Source organism: Bombina bombina, chromosome 1, assembly GCF_027579735.1.
Source record: "Bombina bombina isolate aBomBom1 chromosome 1, aBomBom1.pri, whole genome shotgun sequence".
Classification (NCBI taxonomy): Eukaryota; Metazoa; Chordata; class Amphibia; order Anura; family Bombinatoridae; genus Bombina; species Bombina bombina.
The window spans coordinates 1,149,439,670-1,149,461,736 of record NC_069499.1 but is presented as its reverse complement, the minus strand read 5'-3'; the positions used below and the strand labels follow the sequence as shown (position 1 = coordinate 1,149,461,736).

The window sequence follows — 22,067 nt, the reverse complement described above, 5'->3', positions numbered from 1 at the left end:
AATGAATGCAATTGTGCTATCACTTATAATCACATTATCAAACAAAAAAAAAAACTAAAATTCTGGTCCGTTTGATAAATCTGGATTTATTTATTGGACATTTAAACTGTAGGGTTAAGTTAGACAAAGCTATACATCATTGTGAGTCAATTGACAAGCAGCATTCGATAAGTAAAGAATGAAAAGAAGTCCTTGACTTAAAGGGCCATAATACCCAAATGTTTAAACACTTGAAAGTGATGCAGCATAGCTGTAAAAAGCTGATTAGAAAATATCACCTGAACATCTCTATGAAAAAGAGAAAGATATTTTACATCAAAAGTTTCTCAGTAGCCACCTCCCATTGTAAAGGATTTCTAAGCAGCATATTAGTATGTCTGTCCTGGGACATCTGAAGGGATGAGCATCGTGCACTCTCATATTATTTCACCAATCAGGTAAAGGAAGCTTACTAAGAAATCTCATGAGAGTTAAGTCAAATCTCATGAGATCACAGTAAGAGTTCATGACCTCAGCACTGCTGATGCTGATTGGCTGCTGTTCATTTCTTCATTTTTTTAAATTTTTTTACCTGCAGCTAGGAGCAGGTGAAGTATAACTTTTTACACAGAACTTACTCTGGTGAGCTGAGGAAATTGTGAGGTAAAATATCTTCCTTTTTTACATAGAGATGCTCAGGTGATATTTTCCTCTCAGCTTTTTACAGTTATACTGCATCAGTTTCAAGTGATTTAGCATATGAGTATTATGTCCCTTTAAGTTATAGATTGTATTTTATGCACTTTCTAAGACATAATAAGTTCATGTGCATAAATGTATGTGATTCTATAACTACTATATTATACATCTTCCCTAGGAACAAGCTCAGGCTGAGCTACAGATAAGACTGGTTTACCTTTCATTTTTGTTCATGCGTATACAGCCCTCAATGATCTCTTTAAGTTCCGGGACTTTAACTTTATAAAAGCTGTCTGGCTTCATGCCCTGCAAAGAATGAAAATAAGCAGAGAGTTAGGACATGGTGGTTTAACCTGGCTGGGCAGCTGGCCTGGAACAACAACTCGCCCTGCGTTCCTCTCACAGACACTGATGTGCTAGGGCATTATGGGTCCCACTATCAAAACACAGGATTATTAGTAACAGATATACACATCTATTTACAGCTAAACCTAATTTTAGATACATAGATAGTTATTTGTATGTGTATATATATATATATATATATATATATATACACATACATACACATATATAGTAATATAAACAAATTCCTTATGTGTGTCTGTGTGTATATATATGTATGTATGCGAGTGTCTGCATATGTGCATATGCTAGAGCTTGCAGTAAGTAACATGATACATGAAGCAGGCCCATGGTTCTTGCAAAGGCATAAAGTGAAATGTAAGTCTTGCTGCCTGTGGTAAATGCAACTTGTATGGCCTTTAAACTGAATATAGCTAAATAACTGAGGGTCACATGGCAACGTTTTTTTCTGTTAAAGGGGAATGAATGTCAAAACTGTACTTCTATGGTTCATACAAAGGAGAACATTTTAAGAGACTTTTCAATTTACTTATATAATCAAATTTACTTTGTTCTCTTTGTATCCTTGGTAGAAAAGCATACCTAGGTAGGCTTAAGAGCTATACAACAGACTACTGAGATTTGGCTGGTGATTGGTGGCTCCACACATATTCCTCTTGTCATTGACTCAAAAGATAGGTTCAGCTAGGTCCCAGTAGTGCACTGCTGCTCTGGAACTGACTTTATATATATATGTTTAACGCCTCTGGAGGGGTTAAACACATAGTTAAATGCAAGCAGTAGCTCATGTTTTATTAGGTATATAGATGAGTTACACGCCTTATAAGGTACTTTTAGGCAAAAAAACATTCAGCAAGAAATTTGATTCCTCACAGAAGTTCACTTATGTCTTGTGTGCAATCTCACCTTTGTTCATTTATTTTGTGCAGGACATGAGTATGTGCATATTCGTGTGAAATGTGTTACTTTTTTTGTGTTTGTTTCAACCTATAACCCAGCTGCAGTGTATATTGGGTGCAACATCTGCCTAAAACAGGGTTACATTTAGGTAAACAGTAAGCATTTGCTGCTGTAGGGCATAAGCGTTTCAAGGTGTTAAAGCCACACATTGACTTTATAGAATTTGGTTAAAACAACTTGATAATTTCAAATAGTCCAAATCTGTAGTGAATTACTTGCTGACTAATTTCAATGTACCAACAGGTTACAGACACCAAATTCAAGACTTCAACTGTTTCAGGGGGTTAAAGCCACTTTCCAAATTCAAGTGCATTGCAAGGGGTTAATGACACCTACCTACGTGACATGTTCCAGTATTGCATGAGACTAAAGGTAAATACAATGCTTCCAGCATTGCAAAGGGTTAAACTGTGCGCATCCTAGCAATTTATAAAACTAGGGAGATTTTAAGGATGCTAACATGCTGAATAGTGTGTGTATGTAGTGTCTATGGGGGATATCTATCAAGCCGTCAACCGCAAATACACTGGAATTCCACAGTGTAATTGTGCCGAGCTTGATTCAACCTAGTTATCAAATCCTACAGACCGGCAAACGTTGAAATCTGTGACCTAACATACGATCCGCCGGTCTCAATCCGACACAGATCGATGCTTATGTCATTACAGATGTTCCGAATACACATTCGACACTATTTGACACTTTTTAAAAGTTATAAAATAGTTAACCTGTACACTCGTGGCTATTCCGGCCCAGCGTACCTGGTTTTCAATCCGCCACCCTGGAGGCCACGGATGCCATAGAAATCAATGGGAGTCTAAAAGCAGCGAAAGCTTATGTTCGATGCTGCCAGATATCCCATTGATTTCTATGGTAGAAAACCAGTAACATTTACACCTAACACCCTAACATAAGCCCTGAGTCTAAACACCCCTAATCTGCTGCCCCGACATCGCCACAACCTACATAAAATTTATTAACCCCTATTCCACCGCTCCCTGACCCTACCACAACTAAATAAAGTTATTAACCCCTATCCCACCACTCCCGGACCCCACCGCAACTAAATAAACGTATTAACCCCTATTCCGCCGCTCCCGGACCCCACCGCAACTAAATAAACGTATTAACCCCTAAACCCCTGGCCTCCCAAATCACTATCACTAACTAAACCTATTAACCCCTAAACCGCCAGACCCCCACATCACCATAAACTAAATTAAGCTATTAACCCCTAAACCTAACAACCCGCTAACTTTACATTAAAATTACAACATCCCTATCTTATAATAAATTTAAACTTAACTCTAGAATTAAATTAAACTATATTAAACTATTAATTAACCTACCCTAACTATTATACTAAAATTACATTAAACTACCAATTAAATGAACTATATTACATATTAAAAATACCCTAACCCTACTCAAATTATTTAAATTTACAGTTAAAAATTACTAAATTACCAAAAAATAAACGCTAAGTTACAAAAAATAAAAAAACACTAAATTACAGAAAAAAACAAACCACATTATCAAAAATAAAAAATAATTACACCTAATCTAATAACCCTATCAAAATAAAAAAGCCCTCCAAAATAAAAAAAACCCTAGCCTACAATAAACTACCAATGGCCCTTAAAAGGGCCTTTTGCAGGGCATTGCCCCAAAGAAATCAGCTCTTTTACCTGTAAAGAAAAATACAAACACCCCCCAACAGTAAAACCCACCACCCAACCAACCAACCCCCCCCCCAAATAAAAACCCTATCTAAAAAATCTAAGCTCCCCATTGCCCTGAAAAGGGCATTTGTATAGGCATTGCCCTTAAAAGGGCATTTAGCTCTTTTACTTGCCCAGACCCTACTCTAAAAATAAAACCCACCCAAAAAACCCTTAAAAAACACTAACCCCCGACGATCCACTTACAGTTTTTAAAGTTCCGCTTGAAGGATCCATCCAGCCGGCAAGAAGTCTTCATCCGGGCGGCAAGAAGTCTTCATCCGGACGGCCTCTTCCATCTTTATCCAGCCGGCGAAGTCTTCATCCATGCGGCCTCTTCTATCTTCATCCATCCGGCACGGAGCAGGTCCATCCAGAAGACATCCGGTACGGAGCGGGTCCATCTTGAAGACATCTGACGAGGAGCTCCTCTTCAATACGGTCTCTGCAGCTTTTTTATTTTGATAGGGCTATTAGATTAGGTGTAATTCTTTTTTATTTTTGATACTGTGTTTTTTTTTAAATTTTTTGTAACAGCGTTTTTTTTGTGGTAATTTAGTAATTTTTAATTGTAAATTTAAATAATTTGAGTAGGTTTAGGGTATTTTTAATATGTAATATAGTTCATTTAATTGGTAGTTTAATGTAATTTTAGTATAATAGTTAGGGTAGGTTAATGAATAGTTTAATATAGTTTAATTTAATTCTACAGGTAAGTTTAAATTTATTATAAGATAGCAGCGGGATAGGTGTTAATACTTTTATTTAGTTGCAGTGGGGTCTAGTGGCAGCGTTTAGTGACAGGATATAAATAAAGTTGGTAAAAAGCCGAATAGCAGCGAGATCGATAACTGTTAGTTAACAACAGTCCGCTGCTCATCGCCCCGTACTTGGTGCGCGGCTTTTTGCCGGCTTTTTTTATAAATAAGGAGATCGTATTCCGGTCCGCTGCAGCGATGTTAGGCAAGGTTAGGCAAGCGTATTGGTGCCGTCAAATACAACAAAGTTGATGGCTTGATAGATATCCCCCTATATATGTGGTATGAACCACTTGTCTATATCAACTAAAGGGACACTCAAGTCAAAATTAAACTTTCATGATTCAGAAAGAGCACATAATTTTCAGAATCTTTCCGATTTACTTAAATTATCAAATTTTGCACAATCTTTTTATAGGTACACTTTTTGAGGCACCAACTCCTACTGAGCATGTGCACAAGCTCACAGGGTATACGCATACTAGTCTGTGATTGGCTGATATCTGTCACACGATGCAGGGGGCTGGCAAATGGGAGAAAACATTTATTTGTCAGAAAAAAATCTACTGCTTTTATGAAATTCAGAGTAAGGGGTCAATTTATTATTGGCCGAATTGGGCCAATTCACCCTGTTTCCGCGTGAGCCTTTAGGCTCGCTGGACACAGGAGTTAAGAAGCAGCGGTCTATAGACCGCTGCTCTTTAACTCATACGCCACCTCTGAGTCTGCGTACAGCAATCCGCCTGATCCTATATGATCCGGCTGATTGACACCCCCTGCTAGCGGCCGATTGGTCGCGAATCTGCAGGTGGCGGTATTGCACAAGTAGTTCACTAGAACTGCTTGTGCAGTGCAGAATACGGACAGCGTATGATGTCTGGTGGACATGATACACTACAGCATATCATGTCCGCAAGACTTTATTAAATTGACCCCTAAGTGTAATTGCATTGCCTTGTTATTATGCACTTGTTAATTATGCAATTCTACTGTATTTAGTGGTTCTTTAAAAGGTATATGGTAATGCAAATCCCCCATATTCCTATTCTAGCCTATAGAGCTGATTTACCAAGATGTATGGGAGCTTTTCAAAATTTAGTAAATCAGTAGCATAGGGAAAAAGAAGAATTGGATAGATGTGTTTCTCCATGGGGTTCTTTCAAACTATAATCAATGCTGTCCTCTGTCTTTTTTGCCCTTTCAAACCACTATACTTCCACACGACCATAAATGTCCACATTTCTTCCTGTCCTACTGCTTCAAGTTTAATAAGTACAGCTCTGAACTTGAAATCCCTTCACCCAGGTCCCCTAGCATATTGCAGATTGGACACACGCTTCCTGTGACAAATGTATTTTATCTGCACAGTAACTAAGACTACAGGCTCTAAAAACAAATGCAAGCAGCTGTTAGCTCCAAAATTGATTTATATTATCTCAATTATTTCATTGCGGAAAGGTTTAAAACTGCCCAGAAACCGCAGGCAGACAGCATCATCAGGACCAAGCATAGCTAAATGGATTTGTATCACCAATTTGGTAGCAGGAAAATACCATCTCTCTGTATTAATTGGGATTATTTTAGTTTGCACCCTCTGTCAAAAAGATTAACAGACAGAATTTTGGCATGTACTTGTCTAGTGTGCACTGTGCTTAAATGTTTAGGGAACAAATAAAACTTTATTCAATAATCAGATACAACATGACACTGAGTTATGGTTTGGCTACAGGGAAATAGTTAGTTGTGTTTTCTAGCAATAACTGAATATAAAATGACATGTTACAGAACTGAACCATATGAAAATAAATAGACATTCTGTAAAATGCACATTGTATTTCTGGGTATATAACAATAGTTTAAAGGGAGATAGATATATTACACACAGAGAGAAGCGCGATCTCAGGAACGAACAACCCGCTCAATAACTTGTTTACTTGTTCTATGGCGATTTACCACCTGGGTGCAGCTTCTTTTCACAGAGAAGAACTTATGGGGAATAATAAAATTGAATGTGTTATCACATTTAAAAGGACAGTATACTCAGGAAAGCAGCAGATAAGGGCTCTCTCTCTCACCCACATTGGGAGGTTAATTTCTTCTGAATAATTTTGTTTACATAGCTTTTCTTTAGCCATTACTTTAGTATTGAAATTCTTAGTAAAGGTGGAGGATTCAAAAGGAAAATCAACTATTTTAAATTACAAAATAAAGATAAATTAGTTATTTGTAAGCAATTTAATACACTGCATAGGTAAAATAGATTGTAGGTTACATAAAAAAAGGGAAAATATTTACAGTGCACTGCCCCTTTAATAATTGCACTATTGTTTGGCTATTACTATTTGTTTAACCCGTGCAAAGGGGTTAAACATTCAGCTAAAGTCAACTCTAGAACAACAATGCACTTCCACTGCTAAGGTGAACAAACCTGATGATCGGTGGCTACATACATATGCTGCCCCTGATTTTTTAACTTTTACACAAGGGGTAAAGATGCAGTTGTGCCTGTACACACTACACGGGGGTGATAGCACTACAGAGGGATAGTCAGTTAGAATCATATGTGACCTATCAAGTTCCAAGGTTATTGGAGGATCTGCAATAGGGAAATCTGATGCTCCAGGCAGTTTGGATGATCCAAGCAATTAAGCAAATAAATGCTCCAGACCTTAAATAATACCAACAAGCAACAGCTTCAGCAAACCTTTGCTACTCAGAGATGAAGATATAGAAACCATGTGTTTACAGTAACAGGAGTTGGTTATAGAAGGTGACAGTAACACCAGATCTCACATAAGCTATGGCACCTACAAACGTAGACCTATGTTCCTTCTCTAATAAGTTTGAGAGCTCTGCTAAGTTGTGAGAACATAACGATATTATTAATATTATATTTTTTTATAATTATGTTGTACTGGGATACATAAAATTAATTACACAACACAAACACAAGAGGAGGAGGAACCTGATCAAAAGAGCTTACAATCTAAAGACTGAAGATAAAAGAAAGTATTTCTGAAGAGTTGCATCTTAATCTATATTTTGCCTAAATGGTATTTATGCTTTTTTTTTTTTTTTTTTAAATAAATGAAAAAACAAAACAAAGTCAAATTACAAAAGTTAATAAAAGTTAGACTACAAGTGGTGCTCTAACGTTTGCACGCAAGCAATATAATAATAAATAAATAATAATTATATATTTAATTATGTGTTTTACTGTGTATTTACTGTAACATTTTCACATTACAATGTTCTTCTCATGCAGGAAAATGTTATTTTTATTTTAAAAAATACATCTATCTATTGATCTATCTATCTATTTATCTATCTATCCCTATATATCTATTCATACAGATATACAGATATGTATTTTACATTACTATTATCAGATATACAAATTGAAATATATATTTAAAAATATAAATTAATTTTTTTTCTATATAAAGAACATATTAAAGTAAAATATGCGTAACGCGTTTCGGGTTTTAACGCTTTAGGTTTAACGCAATTATAACGCATTTTGGGTTTTCACGCTTTAGGTTTAATGCAGTTATCTTAAGGCACAGAATTGAAATACTATATATAGTAAATATTGAAGAAAATATGAATAATAATTATTAATAATTATAGATACAGTTATATATATATATATATATACTGTATATTCTATGTATTTTTAGAATATTTTAGTACATCTAGAATAATTATTTACATTAATTATTAATGGTTTTCAATATTTTATATTTAATGAATACAAAAGGTACCATAATATGACTCTTGTCGGGTTAGCGCACATGAAGAATTAGTGTACTCATGTCAGACTTATGTGCGATAACCCGACAGGAGTACACTAATTCTTCATGTGTGCTAATCTGACATGAGCTATCTTAAGGCGAGTTATGCATTTATTAAATATAAAATATTGAAATATATTAATAATGCATGTAAACAATTATTACATGTGCTAAAATATTCTAAAAAATACATTGAATATATATAAATATATATATTTTTACAGTATCTATAGTAATTACTAATTATTATTAATATTTATATCAGTGTTTCATATTTAATATTTCAATAACGTGCCTTAAGATAACTAACTCTTCATATGCACTAATCTGACATGAGTCATATTAAGGTACGTTATGTATTTACTGAATATAAAATATTGAAACCCATTAATAATTCATGTAAATAATTAAACCTTAGACATATATATATAAATGTTTATTTACGTTTAAGCAGGAGCGCTAAGTACTGCTCCACTTGTAATCTAGCCCAAAATGTTTTATTTCTCAGCAAATTTTCCTTCTAGTAATAAGTACCCATGTTCTTTGCGACACTCTAACAGCCTCAGAGGGAAAGGCAGACACACTGCATGTGAAGTTCGACTGCAAAAGAAATGTGTAGATGGCTAGATATACAGTGTGCGGTCTGTTAGTCGGCATTACCAAGACTTGACAGCATGCCTTCAATGGTGGTATTGCCAAGAGGGGCAGGCCGCAACACAAAAGGTGGGCATTTATAATAAAAACATATTTAACAACACTTTTATTTAAAAAAAGAAAGAAAAAAAAGAAAAGAAAATGTACAATTAAATATCAAAGAGTGTTTCATTTCTGCATATTTACTTCAAATAAAAGGAAAGTCAAGCGTCATATATTACAAGTCACATAAACATATTTTTGAGGTAATGCAGAATGTGCAAAATTCTTCCATTTTTAAATACATTATTTTGATTGAGAAAGAGTTCTGACGCTTTTGCCTCTATAAGATGCTTAACGATCCAATTACAAATTATTTCAAAACTCTCCGCACCTCACTTGGCCTCTACTAATTCTCAGAACAGCACAGTCTGTATGGGCCTGTAAACAATATTTTTCGTCCTGCTTGCTGGTTTGTTTTTTCTGGCACTCTCAGACTCAGGATGAATGCACAGCTTGTGTTCAAGCGGTTAATAGTGTAGTTCATGGATGCTGAAGCAGGAGATCATTGGAGAGCAGCAGGGCGTGTTCTCCCGCTGCCCACTATTTGATGCAATATCCCAATACAGAGACATTAGCTAACCTTACTCTTAGAAAATTAGTGACCCTGTGACAATTATCTTTATTAAAAAAATGCTTAATGTTAATTTAAATGAATTCTTTATAGCCTTGTAAAAAAAAATGATTTATGGTTATGCAATAACAGTGATACCGTGTGATGAAAAATAAATAATACTTAGGATTAGGATTTGCTAATTAGTACTGTTCTAAGGTGACCAATTTAAAGGGACATTCAAAAGCTCTTGTACTTGTGTAAAAAAATAATAATATACCATGCTCCCTAGAGAGGCCAAAAGGCAAATTCTGGAACCTTGATTTCCAAAAGGTGCACATGAAATAGCTGGATTAGGCTATGTGTGGCACTTTGAAAAGCTAGGCTGCATAATTAGGGAGGGGGGCGCAAAGCACAATTTAAACAGGAAAAACAAAAGCTGTTTAATGTCCCTTTAAGAGTATTTTCCTCTTAGCAATGAAATCTATTACCTGGAGCAACATGTTTAGGGGACCTGTCTCTCCTATATCCAATGCGTACTAAAGAAAGCGCCATGTATAATGGAATAATCTCTCCCATAATGAATGTGCTCAATGGTAGTGATTTCATTTAGGGGACAAGTCTTTTCTATAACTGAAGAGTCCTAATGTGACATGTACAGAATTAAGCATTAGCAATAACAGTAACATGTGAAGGACCAGGCTTCTATGACCAAAGCTTACTAATGACAGTGACTGTAATGACAATCAAAGGGGCATTCCTGTCTGAATTATAATAAAACATACGTATGACCCATGCAATAAATCACTGTGCATGCCCTCACATAGCTGGTGGTGATGCTTATTACTTTAGCAATGGTGCAACTTGTATCATTACCCACACAATACATGTTGCTTCATGAGCAGGTACAGTGTGTGTACGTGAAAGAACAGGGCATACAAAAGTATGCTCCCTATGCCCCATGCACAGTAAAAGCTATCAGTAACTCAAATTGCTTTATCACCTTATCTGATAGCAGGAACAGAAATATACTTTGTATCCATTGTGTGCATTAAAAACATTCACAGGAATAGTGATACATTTTACTTTAAGCACTTCTGCTAATAAAAATGTATTGCAAAAAAGCATCTATTCATATGTATGTGCTAATGTCTGCGTCTGAGTGTGTGATTTACTGATGATGATCACATAATACAGGGGGGGGGGTGGAATTTGAAAGTAAAAAGGTTTCGCTTGTGCGCTGACCCAATGCCAAAAAGCCGAACTTAGATTATCGTGATCGTGTTAACGTATCGCCCCTAGAAGTCAATGGAGCAAAAAAGGTGGGAAAAAAACTAACACCCTTCTCACGTGCAAACCCGATCACATATTCTCAAGTGTGCTAACCCGATATAGAAATATTATTATTTCACATTCCAATGTTCTTCACATAGCAGAATATGTTCTATTTATTCTTAAATACATATTTCTAAATATATATGATGGTATTTTGGTAAAATAAATATGTATACCTATATATATATAGATGATTATATATAGGTATAGATATATACATATATATATAGCAATATCTATTTAAAAATACTTAGAACATATTCTGCTATATACAGAACATTGGACTATGAAATATTTACAGTAAATACACAGTATAACACTTTATTAAATCTAAATATTGCATAAATATGCCTTTTTTTTGCAAAGGGCTTCAATGCACTTATATATATGTCTATATATGTGTAAATATGTATTTATGTGTTTATGTGTATATATGTCAGTAAATACATACATACACATATTATAAATACATATGTACACACATATTTACATATATATAAATATATACATACATACATAGGGGTAGATTTATTAAATGTCGGGCGGACATAATCCGCTACGCCTGACATTGCTAAATGCCAGCAACAAACGCTGTCTGCATTTAACATTACACAAGGATTTCTGGTGAAATGCTTGTGCAATGCCGCCCCATGCACATTTGCGGCCAATCGGCCGCTAGCAGGGGATGGCAATTATCCCGATCATATCTGATCGGGATGATTGCAGTCCGCCACCTCAGAGGTGGTGGATGATTTGCTTCTTAAAGGGACACTGAACCCAAATTTTTTCTTTTGTGATTCAGATAAAGCATTCTATTTCAAGCAACTTTCTAATTTACTCCTATTATCAAATTGTCTTCATTCTCTTGGTATCTTTATTTGAAAAGCAAGAATGTAAGTTTAGATGCCGGGCCATTTTTAGTGAACAACCTGGGTTGTTCTTGCTGATTGGTGGATAAATTCACCCACCAATAAACAAGTGTTGTCCAAATTATCTTAGATGCCTTCTTTTTCAAATAAAGATAGCAATAGAACGAAGAAAAATTGATAATAGGAGTAAATTAGAAAGTTGCATAAAATTGCATGCCCTATCTGAATCACAAAAGATAATTTTTGGGTTCAGTGTCCCTTTAACTTATGTTTGCGGCATGTATATGTATGTATCTCTATGTTAAAGCCCTTTGTCTGCCTTATTTTTCTTCTGCCTCATATCTTTGAGCCTTTATAACTTTTTTTTTGAGCAATTTTTAAAAACAAATAATTTTAATCAGACAGTGTTATTATGATTGTAACTGTACTTTGTACTGTATTATTGATGTGCTTTGTGGCACTTTTTTGTTTCACGAAACAGTTAACCAGAGGTCTCCCGTTGCGCGTTAAATTCAATTATGATCAATCGCTCACGTTTACTTTCAACTTGTAATACAAGCGCTTCACCTGATGTGCGCAAACACACACAATAACCCCCTTTTTGCTTCCGCGCAACTATTAGCGCATCAATCATAATCTGGACCTTAGTGTTTAATGTCCCTTTAAGTACAAAGTGTATGAAGGTATGATTAAGTTTTCAGTGTCTTCCATAACCAGACTGTAAATATTAGATGTTTAATTAATTAATCCGACTATAAAGAACAATATTTTGTGCATAGCTTGCCCTTTTCATGATTTTTAAAATGATACAGATTTACGAGCTTTACACATAAACTATAAGAATAATAATTTAAAATAAAAGGCTGACAAATATTTCTTTTACTGCTTTAAGAGAGTTAACTGCATACATATTTTTAATTTTGTTGGCTCAGAGAAATAATTTATTTTAAGATTTAACAATGCATTTGAATTCAATCCACTTTTTTTTTCTTCTTTTTTTTTTTTTTGACAAATGACTGTATTACATTTTGTGTTGGTTCTGCAAAACAGGCAAATCTGTAAGTACAGCAAACAGCAGAGGAATCACAGCTGCAATTTATAGGAACTCAACATCCAGGTGCGCAGGACACATGGGAATAATTTAAAGCTTATGAAACAAAAGAATGCCATTTTCTCTCTGCAGCTCTGCATTTTTCCACTCATGTGTTTTGCGCTATTCTATCAATATACATAAAACCTCACAGTTCTACTAAGATGGCACAGCTGTTGAGTATCTACATCTTACGTACATCAAGTATGTTCTTCTTGTGTACATATTCATTAGAACCTTATAGGTCTCCTCACCTAGAAAAAAGTCTGTGAAACTGTAGAGTTTAGCTCTTCCTTTGTACACAGATTCCCAAACTAGACAATAGCATAATAATAGTAATATGGCTAAGATATTACTGAGGTCTCAATGTCAGCAGTAATATAATGTTACCGCTGCGCATCAATACTGTGGGCACTGGGCAAATCCTGTCAACACTTCTAGGTGCCAGAGAGGCCTGCAATGTTGCTTTGTCCTAGCCCTAACTCTAAGGCTAATACCAGATCTTACTCTCGCCCTAACTGCAATGTCTCACCTGTGTCAAGATGGGTGTCCAGGGGCTACATTTGAAATCTCACGACAATAATGTTGTGGTCCTTATTACAACCACAAGCTAAGTTTGCCCCCTCCTACGTAAACCTATTTATGGGTTGGTGGGAGCTGTCCCATGTCTATTCGGGTGGGGGTCCCTTCGAGGAGAGAATAGTTTTTAACAGAAAATTCATTGACGACTTGATTATGATTTGGAGGGGCGATCAAGAAAGTGCAAAACTATTTGTAAGCTACCTAAACAAAAACGATAAAGGTATATCATTCACCCATATTTGGGATAAGGATGAGGTCGTCTTTCTAGATCTGATCCTCTCTACTAACTCTTCTACAAAGCGTGTAGTCTCTAAACTATATAGGAAACCCTTTTCAGGAAACCAGCTACTTCATGCCGATAGTAATCATCCACAACACGTGTTTAAAGGCATAGTAAAGGGACAGATGCTGAGAATAAGACGAAACTGCTCAGAACAATCCGATTTTGAACAAGAAGCTGAGATACTGAGCAGACGTTTTGTTGATAGAGGATACTCTAAAGAAATTATAGAGAAAGCAAGAATTGATATAGCAAATGTGAACAGGACCAGTCTCCTTGATGATCACATAGGCAAACAGAAACAAAAAATTAGTTTAAATTTTGTAACCAAATACTCAAACCAATTTTACAAAATTTGTGATATTATCAAAAAATATCTCCCCATTTTATATGGGGATGATACGCTTAAATCAGTGATAGATGAAGGATGTAATTTTATCTATGCTAAAAACCTTACTTTAGCCAATATGATTTCACCTAGTATGCTCCCTAAAATTACCAGCAATAGTACATGGCTACAATGTTCAGGAACATACAGATGTGGACATCCACGCTGCAAAGCGTGTGATTACATCATTCAAGGCTCTCATTTTCAGTCCCATGTAACAAATGAAATGTTCCCCACCAAAGGGTGCGTTAAATGTTCCAGTAATTTTGTTATCTGCAATTTATGCCTCAAACAATATGTAGGTCTCACCACCAGGGATGTCCGTACAAGAGTAAGGGAACACCTTGGTTATATAAAAAATAAACAAAATTGCTCCGCCCTCGCTGAACACTTCATTTGTGAACATCAACAAAGGGTTGACACTTTTAAGTGGAAAGCCATAGAAGTTGTACCCACTCCAGTTAGAGGGGGGAATAGGAACACACTCTTGGGGCGCCAGGAAGTGTATTGAATATACAAACTGCAAACACTGGTACCCCAGGGCTTTAACTCACAATTTGACATAATCAATTATTGGGAGTGATTTCTTTTGATCTATCCCTTTTCTATATTTTATGTTTAACTTATATTTCCTTTACATCCATTCAATTGCTTGTCCTCTGGTTACTACTTAAGTATCTAGCTACTTTATCTTTTCTACACTTAACTATTACATATATATGTGTAACCTTTGGCGTTTCCTCACTTATATACTATAAGCAAGGCTACTGCTTTAGAGCCCACTTAATAAATTATCTGCTCACTTAGCCACATCATTAACCTTGAGGAAATCCTCTAAAGTCTTAGCTAGGGAAAGTGCTAGATTTGTTAGAATATATTTGAAGGCACAAAGTGATATCCAATAAATATATATATATAGAGAGACCGTGCTTGGGGTAAGATATGCACAACGCTCATTAATTGTACCCCATAGTGATTGAACTCATGATTGTATTTTTATACACATATTGGATACTTTTACTCCTTTAAATCTATGATTTAATCAACCCTATTAATACAAGTAAGTTTTAGTGGTTCTAACGACAAGCAGTTGATACCATCATTACCAACATTTCCATATTTATAATGAAATGTGAACTTTGTACCATGAATTAATTTTCGGCTTTTTTGTCTGTATATTTACTAGATGAGCACCTATATAGAAATGTTAACCTTTTGTTTTTAATTCATCTTTTTTAAAAATAGGAGGGGCTAATACCCCCTTAAAAGCATACCTCCAGTAAGGAGGATCAGATCTATGATTACGGCCAACGGCCGAAACGCGTAAGATCCGCTTTATGCTCTTTCAGCTGAAGCCTCTACTATAATGCCTTTTTAACTTGCTTGAATAAAGACTACTGTTTTTATCTTACCGGGAGTTGAAATCCAAATCTTTTCTTTTGAATAGCATCAAATACTAAGAATTATATTCGTCTTGTGCACATAACATTTTTGAGACATAGTGCAAAAAATCTAGTATTATAAGTGGATAGTTCATTTTTTTTAGCCAAAGAATTTTAACACAATTAAAACTTTATTTAACTCTTTCTATACTCATTGCTTTCTTCTTACAAGTGGTGAATTGTGTGTGATGTTCCTGTTCAATGCAAAATACCTCTGTAAAACATTATTATTAATAGTATTTATATTAGAAGAACTGTATTTGCACACCTTCTGCTTATTATACCAACTGCTTAGCGCTTGAGCGATATCTAACATTTATTTTCCTACGTGCCCCCATAGAAGTCTATTATGTGAGGAATTTACTGCACATGCGCTATCTGACATGTAGGTGTTAGCACATCTTAGCCTATCGCTTGAACAATAAAGAAGAACCACTACAGATTGAGCGATATTAACGTTAATATTTTTGTGCTCCACTTGTTATCTAGGCCAAAATGTTTCTTATCTGTTTGTATGTAACTTTCCAAACTTAATATGTTTTCTCAGCAATTATAAAACACTCTTTTCTGTTTAATCAAATTTCTAAATCTTATGATCTTCCATTAAAGTGTTATTAAACAAAAACAAATATGTTAAATCAAAGGAAAAATAAGCACTTAGAATTTCTCACTGTAGCCCCTAACCTTAGTGTGATAATAGAGGAGACATTTTTGAAACTTAAGTTTCATTCTGCCAGTTCTGAGCATGAGAAAATCTCACTATTCACTTAATGCTAAACCAACTTGGGAAGTTTTATGATATCATGCATGATAAGCTTCCTGTGCAGACCACAGCCTCCTTCTAGGGCTATGACTGGAAGCAATGTACATGGAAAAAGGGAAGTTTAGAAAAATAAATAAAAGGTACAATCCATTTAAATAGATGAATATTGCAACAATTTCTATTAGGTATAAGCGACTGCTTAGTGCTTTTTTTATTACAACAATGAAACAGACTGTTTAATATCCCTTTAATTGACTACAGGTTTCTTTTTCAATACTGAACAGCATTATACATACTCTGGTTTAAAGGGACACTGAATCCAAAAAAAAATTTCATGATTCAGAAAGAGCATGCAGTTTTAAGCAACTTTCTAATTTACTCCTATTATCAATTTGTCTTCGTTCTCTTGCTATCTTTATTTGAAAAAGAAGGCATCTAAGCTAAGGAGCCAGACAATTTTAGGTTCAGAACACTGGACAGAGCTTGCTTAATTGGAGGGTGAATCTATCCACCAATCAGCAAGAACAACCCAGGTTGTTCACCAAAAATGGGCCGGCATCTAAACTTAAATTCTTGCTTTTCAAATAAAGATACCAAGAGAATGAAGACAATTTGATAATAGGAGTAAATTAGAAAGTTGCTTAAAATTGCATGCTCTATCTGAATCATGAAAGAAAAAAATTTGGGTTCAGTGTCCCTTTAATTCAGCCTGTTCAGTTATTCCCTAACCTCAGTTATCTATTTTTGATATTTACAGAGCTCTCCAGATGTACAGAACTTTTCAAATGTCATATCTCTTTTTAACCTGCACAGAACATTCTAAACCTATCAGGCCATAACAAAGAACAATGAACAATACAAATAACTTCCAGATCTTCAGAAACTCTTCTTCTTTTACCAACCATATTCAAGACACAAAGGTCTCCCTGTCACAAATCAGAGCTTTCCAGATATCACGTGTATCATTTTCATCAGCAGCAGCAGTTATCTAAACACTTTATGGGCTCCCCTTCATGTGTATAGAGTGTTACAAGCCTCACAGATATTTGTTTTATCCATGTGTTTATATCATTCCAGCTCTCTTCTTTATTTGTGCAGAACCTTCTAAATCTCAAAACGTATTATGTTTGTTCTGCCATTTGAGTATCAAAACCTATTTTAGAACATATAGCTTCTTCTTGTGGTTGGTAGGGATAAGAATTTTATCAGAATATATTGGTTGATCAATTTTTCTTTGTGTTTTTTTGTTGTTGCATTACTGACTCAAGCTTATTATAAAGATAGTTCAAATCCCACTCAGGAGTTGCAAGTATTTACTGTCCCTTTATAATTAGTTTTTCTTTTTAACCTGTCATTTATATCAATTCATGTACTGATACATAACAACAAAAGATGTACTGATACATAGCCTGAATTAATAAGAAAAAATAAATGTAAACACTGTAGTTGTGGCCAAATGAAGCCAATCAGTATGGAGGGCACAGATGTAGAATAAATGGTCCTTGAGTGGACAGTCTACACCAAAATTCTTATTGTTTAAAAAGATAGATAACGCCTTTACTACCCATTCCCCAGCTTTGCACAACCAACATGGTTATATTAATATACTTATAAGTTATAACATTTAAACCTCTAAATGTCTGCTTGTTTCTAAGCCACTACAGACAGCCTCTTATCACATGCTTTTTTATTTGCTTTTCACAGCAAGATACTGCTAATCATGTGTGCCATATAGATAACGTTGTGCTCACGCCTGTGGAAATGTGCAGGGCACTGCACTAATTGGCTAAAATGCAAGTCAATAGATAATAAATAAATAGCCATGTGATAAGGGGTCTGTCAGTAGAGGCTTAGACACAAGGTAATCACAGAGGTTAAAAGTATATTAATATAAAAGTGTTGGTTATGCAAAAATGAGGAATGGGTAATAAAGGCATTATCTATCTTTAGACTGTCCCTTTAAATACCATATTGGCCACTGCTGCTATAAGTTCCCTCACCTCTGCTCTATCACTACCTTATAATGTACTCTTTCTCCACATAAGCCATCATTTTATTAGACTGTGACCATAACATGTATTTTGCAAGATCAGAAGGGACATTTTCCCTATAATGCAAAAGCCAAAGAAACATACTTAAAGGGACACAAAAGTTAAAATTAAACTTTTGTTATTTAGATAGAGCATGTCATTTTAAGAGACTTCGTTCTCTGGGTATCCTTTAGTTAAAGTCAGCTCGAGCACAGTAATGTCTGAGCAAACAGCGCAGTAGACCCTGAGAAACGCGTTGCATTCTATGTGCTATTAATGTTTTTATTCATTGTTCTTATTTTGTTCAACTTGTTTTGTAACAAATATATACTTTTTTAAACATACATTTTGAGCATTTTTGGAGTCGCTTTTATTATTCCAATACCATCTGCTGGATGTTTAGTGAGCAGGGCCACTACAATAGCCCTGCCTGTGTGAATAGCACTTGTTTGTGCTTCGGAAAGTGTGAGTACCTTATCCGCCATTTAGGCACCGTGGGGTCAACCACATTTGTTTTATGCCCTTTTTATTTGCTTATTTCGAGCACAGCAATGCACTACTTGGATCTAGCTCAATCTTGTGAGCCAATGAAAAGAGGCATAGGTGTAAAGCCACCAATCACCAGCTACCTCTCAGTAGTGCATTGCTGCTCCTGAGTCTACCTGGGTATGCTTTTCAACAAAGGATACAAGAGAACTAAGCAAATTTGTACAAAAGTAACAGAAGTAAATTGTAAAGTTATTTAAAATTGTACACTTTGGCCCCTATTTATCAAGGGCTGGCGGACCTGATCCGACACTGCGGATCAGGTCCGCCAGACCTTGCTGAATACGGCGAGCAATATGCTCGCCATATTCAGCATTGCACCAGCAGCTCACAAGAGCTGCTGGTGCAACGCCGCCCCCTGCTGACTCGCGGCCAATAGGCCGCCAGCAGGGGGGTGCCAATCAACCCGATCGTACTCGATTGGGTTTATTTCCGGCGATGTGTGTCCGTCTGCTCAGAGCAGGCGGACAGGTTATGGAGCAGCGGTCTTTGTGACCGCTGCTTCATAACTGCAGAGCTTGATACATTTGCCCCATTATCTTGATCATGAAAGAAAAATGTTGAGTTTCAGGTCCCTTTAGTGAATACTATTTAATGTTTAGCTAATGTAATGCCTTTTAGCTAATTTAAACTCATACATTTAAACCTCAACAATCTCAACAGTTTAGAGAAAATACTGAGCAACATGTTAAAAGGTATCAATTCTACGTAGAACCAATATTTACTAAAAGCAATTGCATGCTGGTCAGTCTGCCCTCGTCATAACTCTTTCTTATTCTCACCACTAATCTTAAGAAAATTATTTACTCGATTCCTACTATGAGTCTCCTGTTTTTTTTGTTTTTTTTTAAATCCTCATATTCATTCAGTAGACTATTAAAGTGACAGTTTAGTCAAAATTAAACTTTTATGATTCAAGCAATTTTATACAACTTTCCAATTCACTTATATCATCAAATTTGCTTTGTTCTCTTGGTATTCTTTGTTGAAAGCTAAACCTAGGTAGGCTCATGTGCTAATTTCTAAGTCCGTGCTTATTTCAAAGCATTTGACAGTTGTTCACAGCTAGAGGGCATTAGTTTATGTGTGCCATATAGATAACATTGTGCTCGTGCCCATGGAGTTACTTATGAGAACGCACTGATAAAATGCAAGTCTGTCAAAAGAACTGAAATAAGGGGGCAGTCTGCAGAGGCTTAGATACAAGGTACAGTAATGACGGAGGTAAAAAGTATATTAATATTGTTGGTTATGCAAAATTGGGAAATGGGTAATAAAGGGATTATCTATCTTTACAACAATAAAAATTCTGGAGTAGATTGTCCCTTTAAGGGATTATCCATAGCGTCTTCCCAGGTCTTTGTGTTTCACACTGTTCCACAGTACACCTCAGTCTTGTGACACACAAACAATTACACACAGAACTGGCTCAGCCCTGTGATTCTCAGGAGCCACAAAGTAGAATATCTAAACTGCTTACAGAGGTTATTTTGTGACTTTGCCAGCTCCATTCAGGATCAGCATGAAACTGGTCCTCGCCACTTTCCTTCAAGCGCCCGGCAACCTCATGGATCTGCGTCCTCTACATACTGCAAGCTATTAAACTGATTACATCGAAATACATAGTCTTGAAGTTTCCATTCCATTAAAAAGCAATTACATTACTGCCTGAGGCATGAATGTTTTGGAAAAGCCTTTGAGAAAATCAAATGTGAGACTGACTGTGGGACCTCTTTGTGGGCCAGAGAGGCAGCTCTGGAAAAATATTACCAGGGGGCAGAATTCACTTGTCCACCAGTGTTTTACATCAAAACATGAATAAATGTTTACTTGGTGGAAATGTTCAGACCTGCAGATAAATTATATGGAAAAGAAGGATAAAAACAATATTTACCTACATGTACTAAAGTGGTGCAACCAATATAAATATTGCAAAAGAAATACATAACTGATGAAAACGTAAATGAAGAATTATGCAAGATAAGGTGTCATTCCAGTCTATAAAGGCAACATATGTTTTTTTCCGACAATGAATTAATCTGGGTACATAACCTTGTGATAGGTCACAATAGGGAGATACTTCCCATATCTATCTACTGCTAAACTCCTAGCTGACTTTATCTTCTCACTTTCTCCTATCTAGCTCTCTCTTTTGCTTGCTTGACTGTCTGGTCTATGCTTGATCTATCACTCTATCACTGCGGAATCTGCTGGCGCTCTACAAATACCTGATAATAGTAATAATAATAATCCTTGCCCTGCTCACCTGCCTTTGCCCTGCTTGCCTCTTTCTTCATTTACATGGTGTATCTCAGTATTAAATACCCTATAAGCCTTGCTCGAATCTATTTTTTGTCAAGTCTGACATTCATTTTTCCTTTAACTCCATTTCCCCCTCTGTCAGTCTGCATCTCCCACTCACTTAAAGGGACACAAAGCTTTATGAAAGATCACTATTTAAGGATAGATTACAAATGGAGAGATATTTTAACGTGCGTCTGAAAAGGGGCAAATTTGCCCGTTTACGGATGCACGTTAAACAACCAGCCATTAGAAGTAGCTGGTTAATGCTCCTGCGATCTCGCCAGAGCACATTGCGCTAAGCGCAATTAACCAGAGATCAGACCTCTGGTTATTTAAAAAAAGTTTCCCCAATTGTTTTTTGAAACAAACAGTAAGTGCACCTGCTCCTTAAGAGGACATAAAACCTAAATATTTTCTTTCATAGTTAAAGTGAAGGTAAACTTTGATGAATGAAAGCCCAGCTTTTAAAAATACTATTAAAAACAGGGGCACTTTCATTCATCAAAGTTTTGAAAGCAGACATTTTGTTTAAAAACTTACCTTTCTTCTTTTCACAGCCGGAGCAGCTTCCCCCACCCGGAGATCCTCTCTTCACACGTTAGCAATGACTAATCCGGCTTCCTCCAATCACTGCTTTCCCCCAGGGGAATCATTGCCTAAGGCCATGCCATGATTGGAGGAAGCCGGATTAGTCATTGCTGGCGTGTGAAGAGATGATCTCTGTGTGGGGGAAGCTGCTCCGGCTATGAAAAGAAGAAAGGTAAGTTTTTAAACAAAACGGCTGCTTTCTAAACTTTGATGAATGAAAGTGCCCCTGTTTTTAATAGTATTTTTAAAAACCGGGCTTTCATTCATCAAAGTTTACCTTCACTTTAAGAAATAGCATGCAATCTTAAACAACTTTTCAATTCACTT

The 22,067-nt window shown here is 35.9% G+C and overlaps 1 protein-coding gene across 1 annotated transcript in view; it reads right to left on the bottom strand.

Annotated features, from left to right (window-relative positions):
* Positions 1-22,067, bottom strand: part of WNK4 (WNK lysine deficient protein kinase 4) — a 247,970-nt gene that overhangs the window by 68,450 nt on the left and 157,453 nt on the right. Inside the window, exon 5 of the mRNA XM_053699477.1 lies at positions 896-984. Within this exon, the coding sequence (XP_053555452.1) occupies positions 896-984 (89 nt within the window). The remainder of the gene's footprint in view (positions 1-895; positions 985-22,067) is intronic.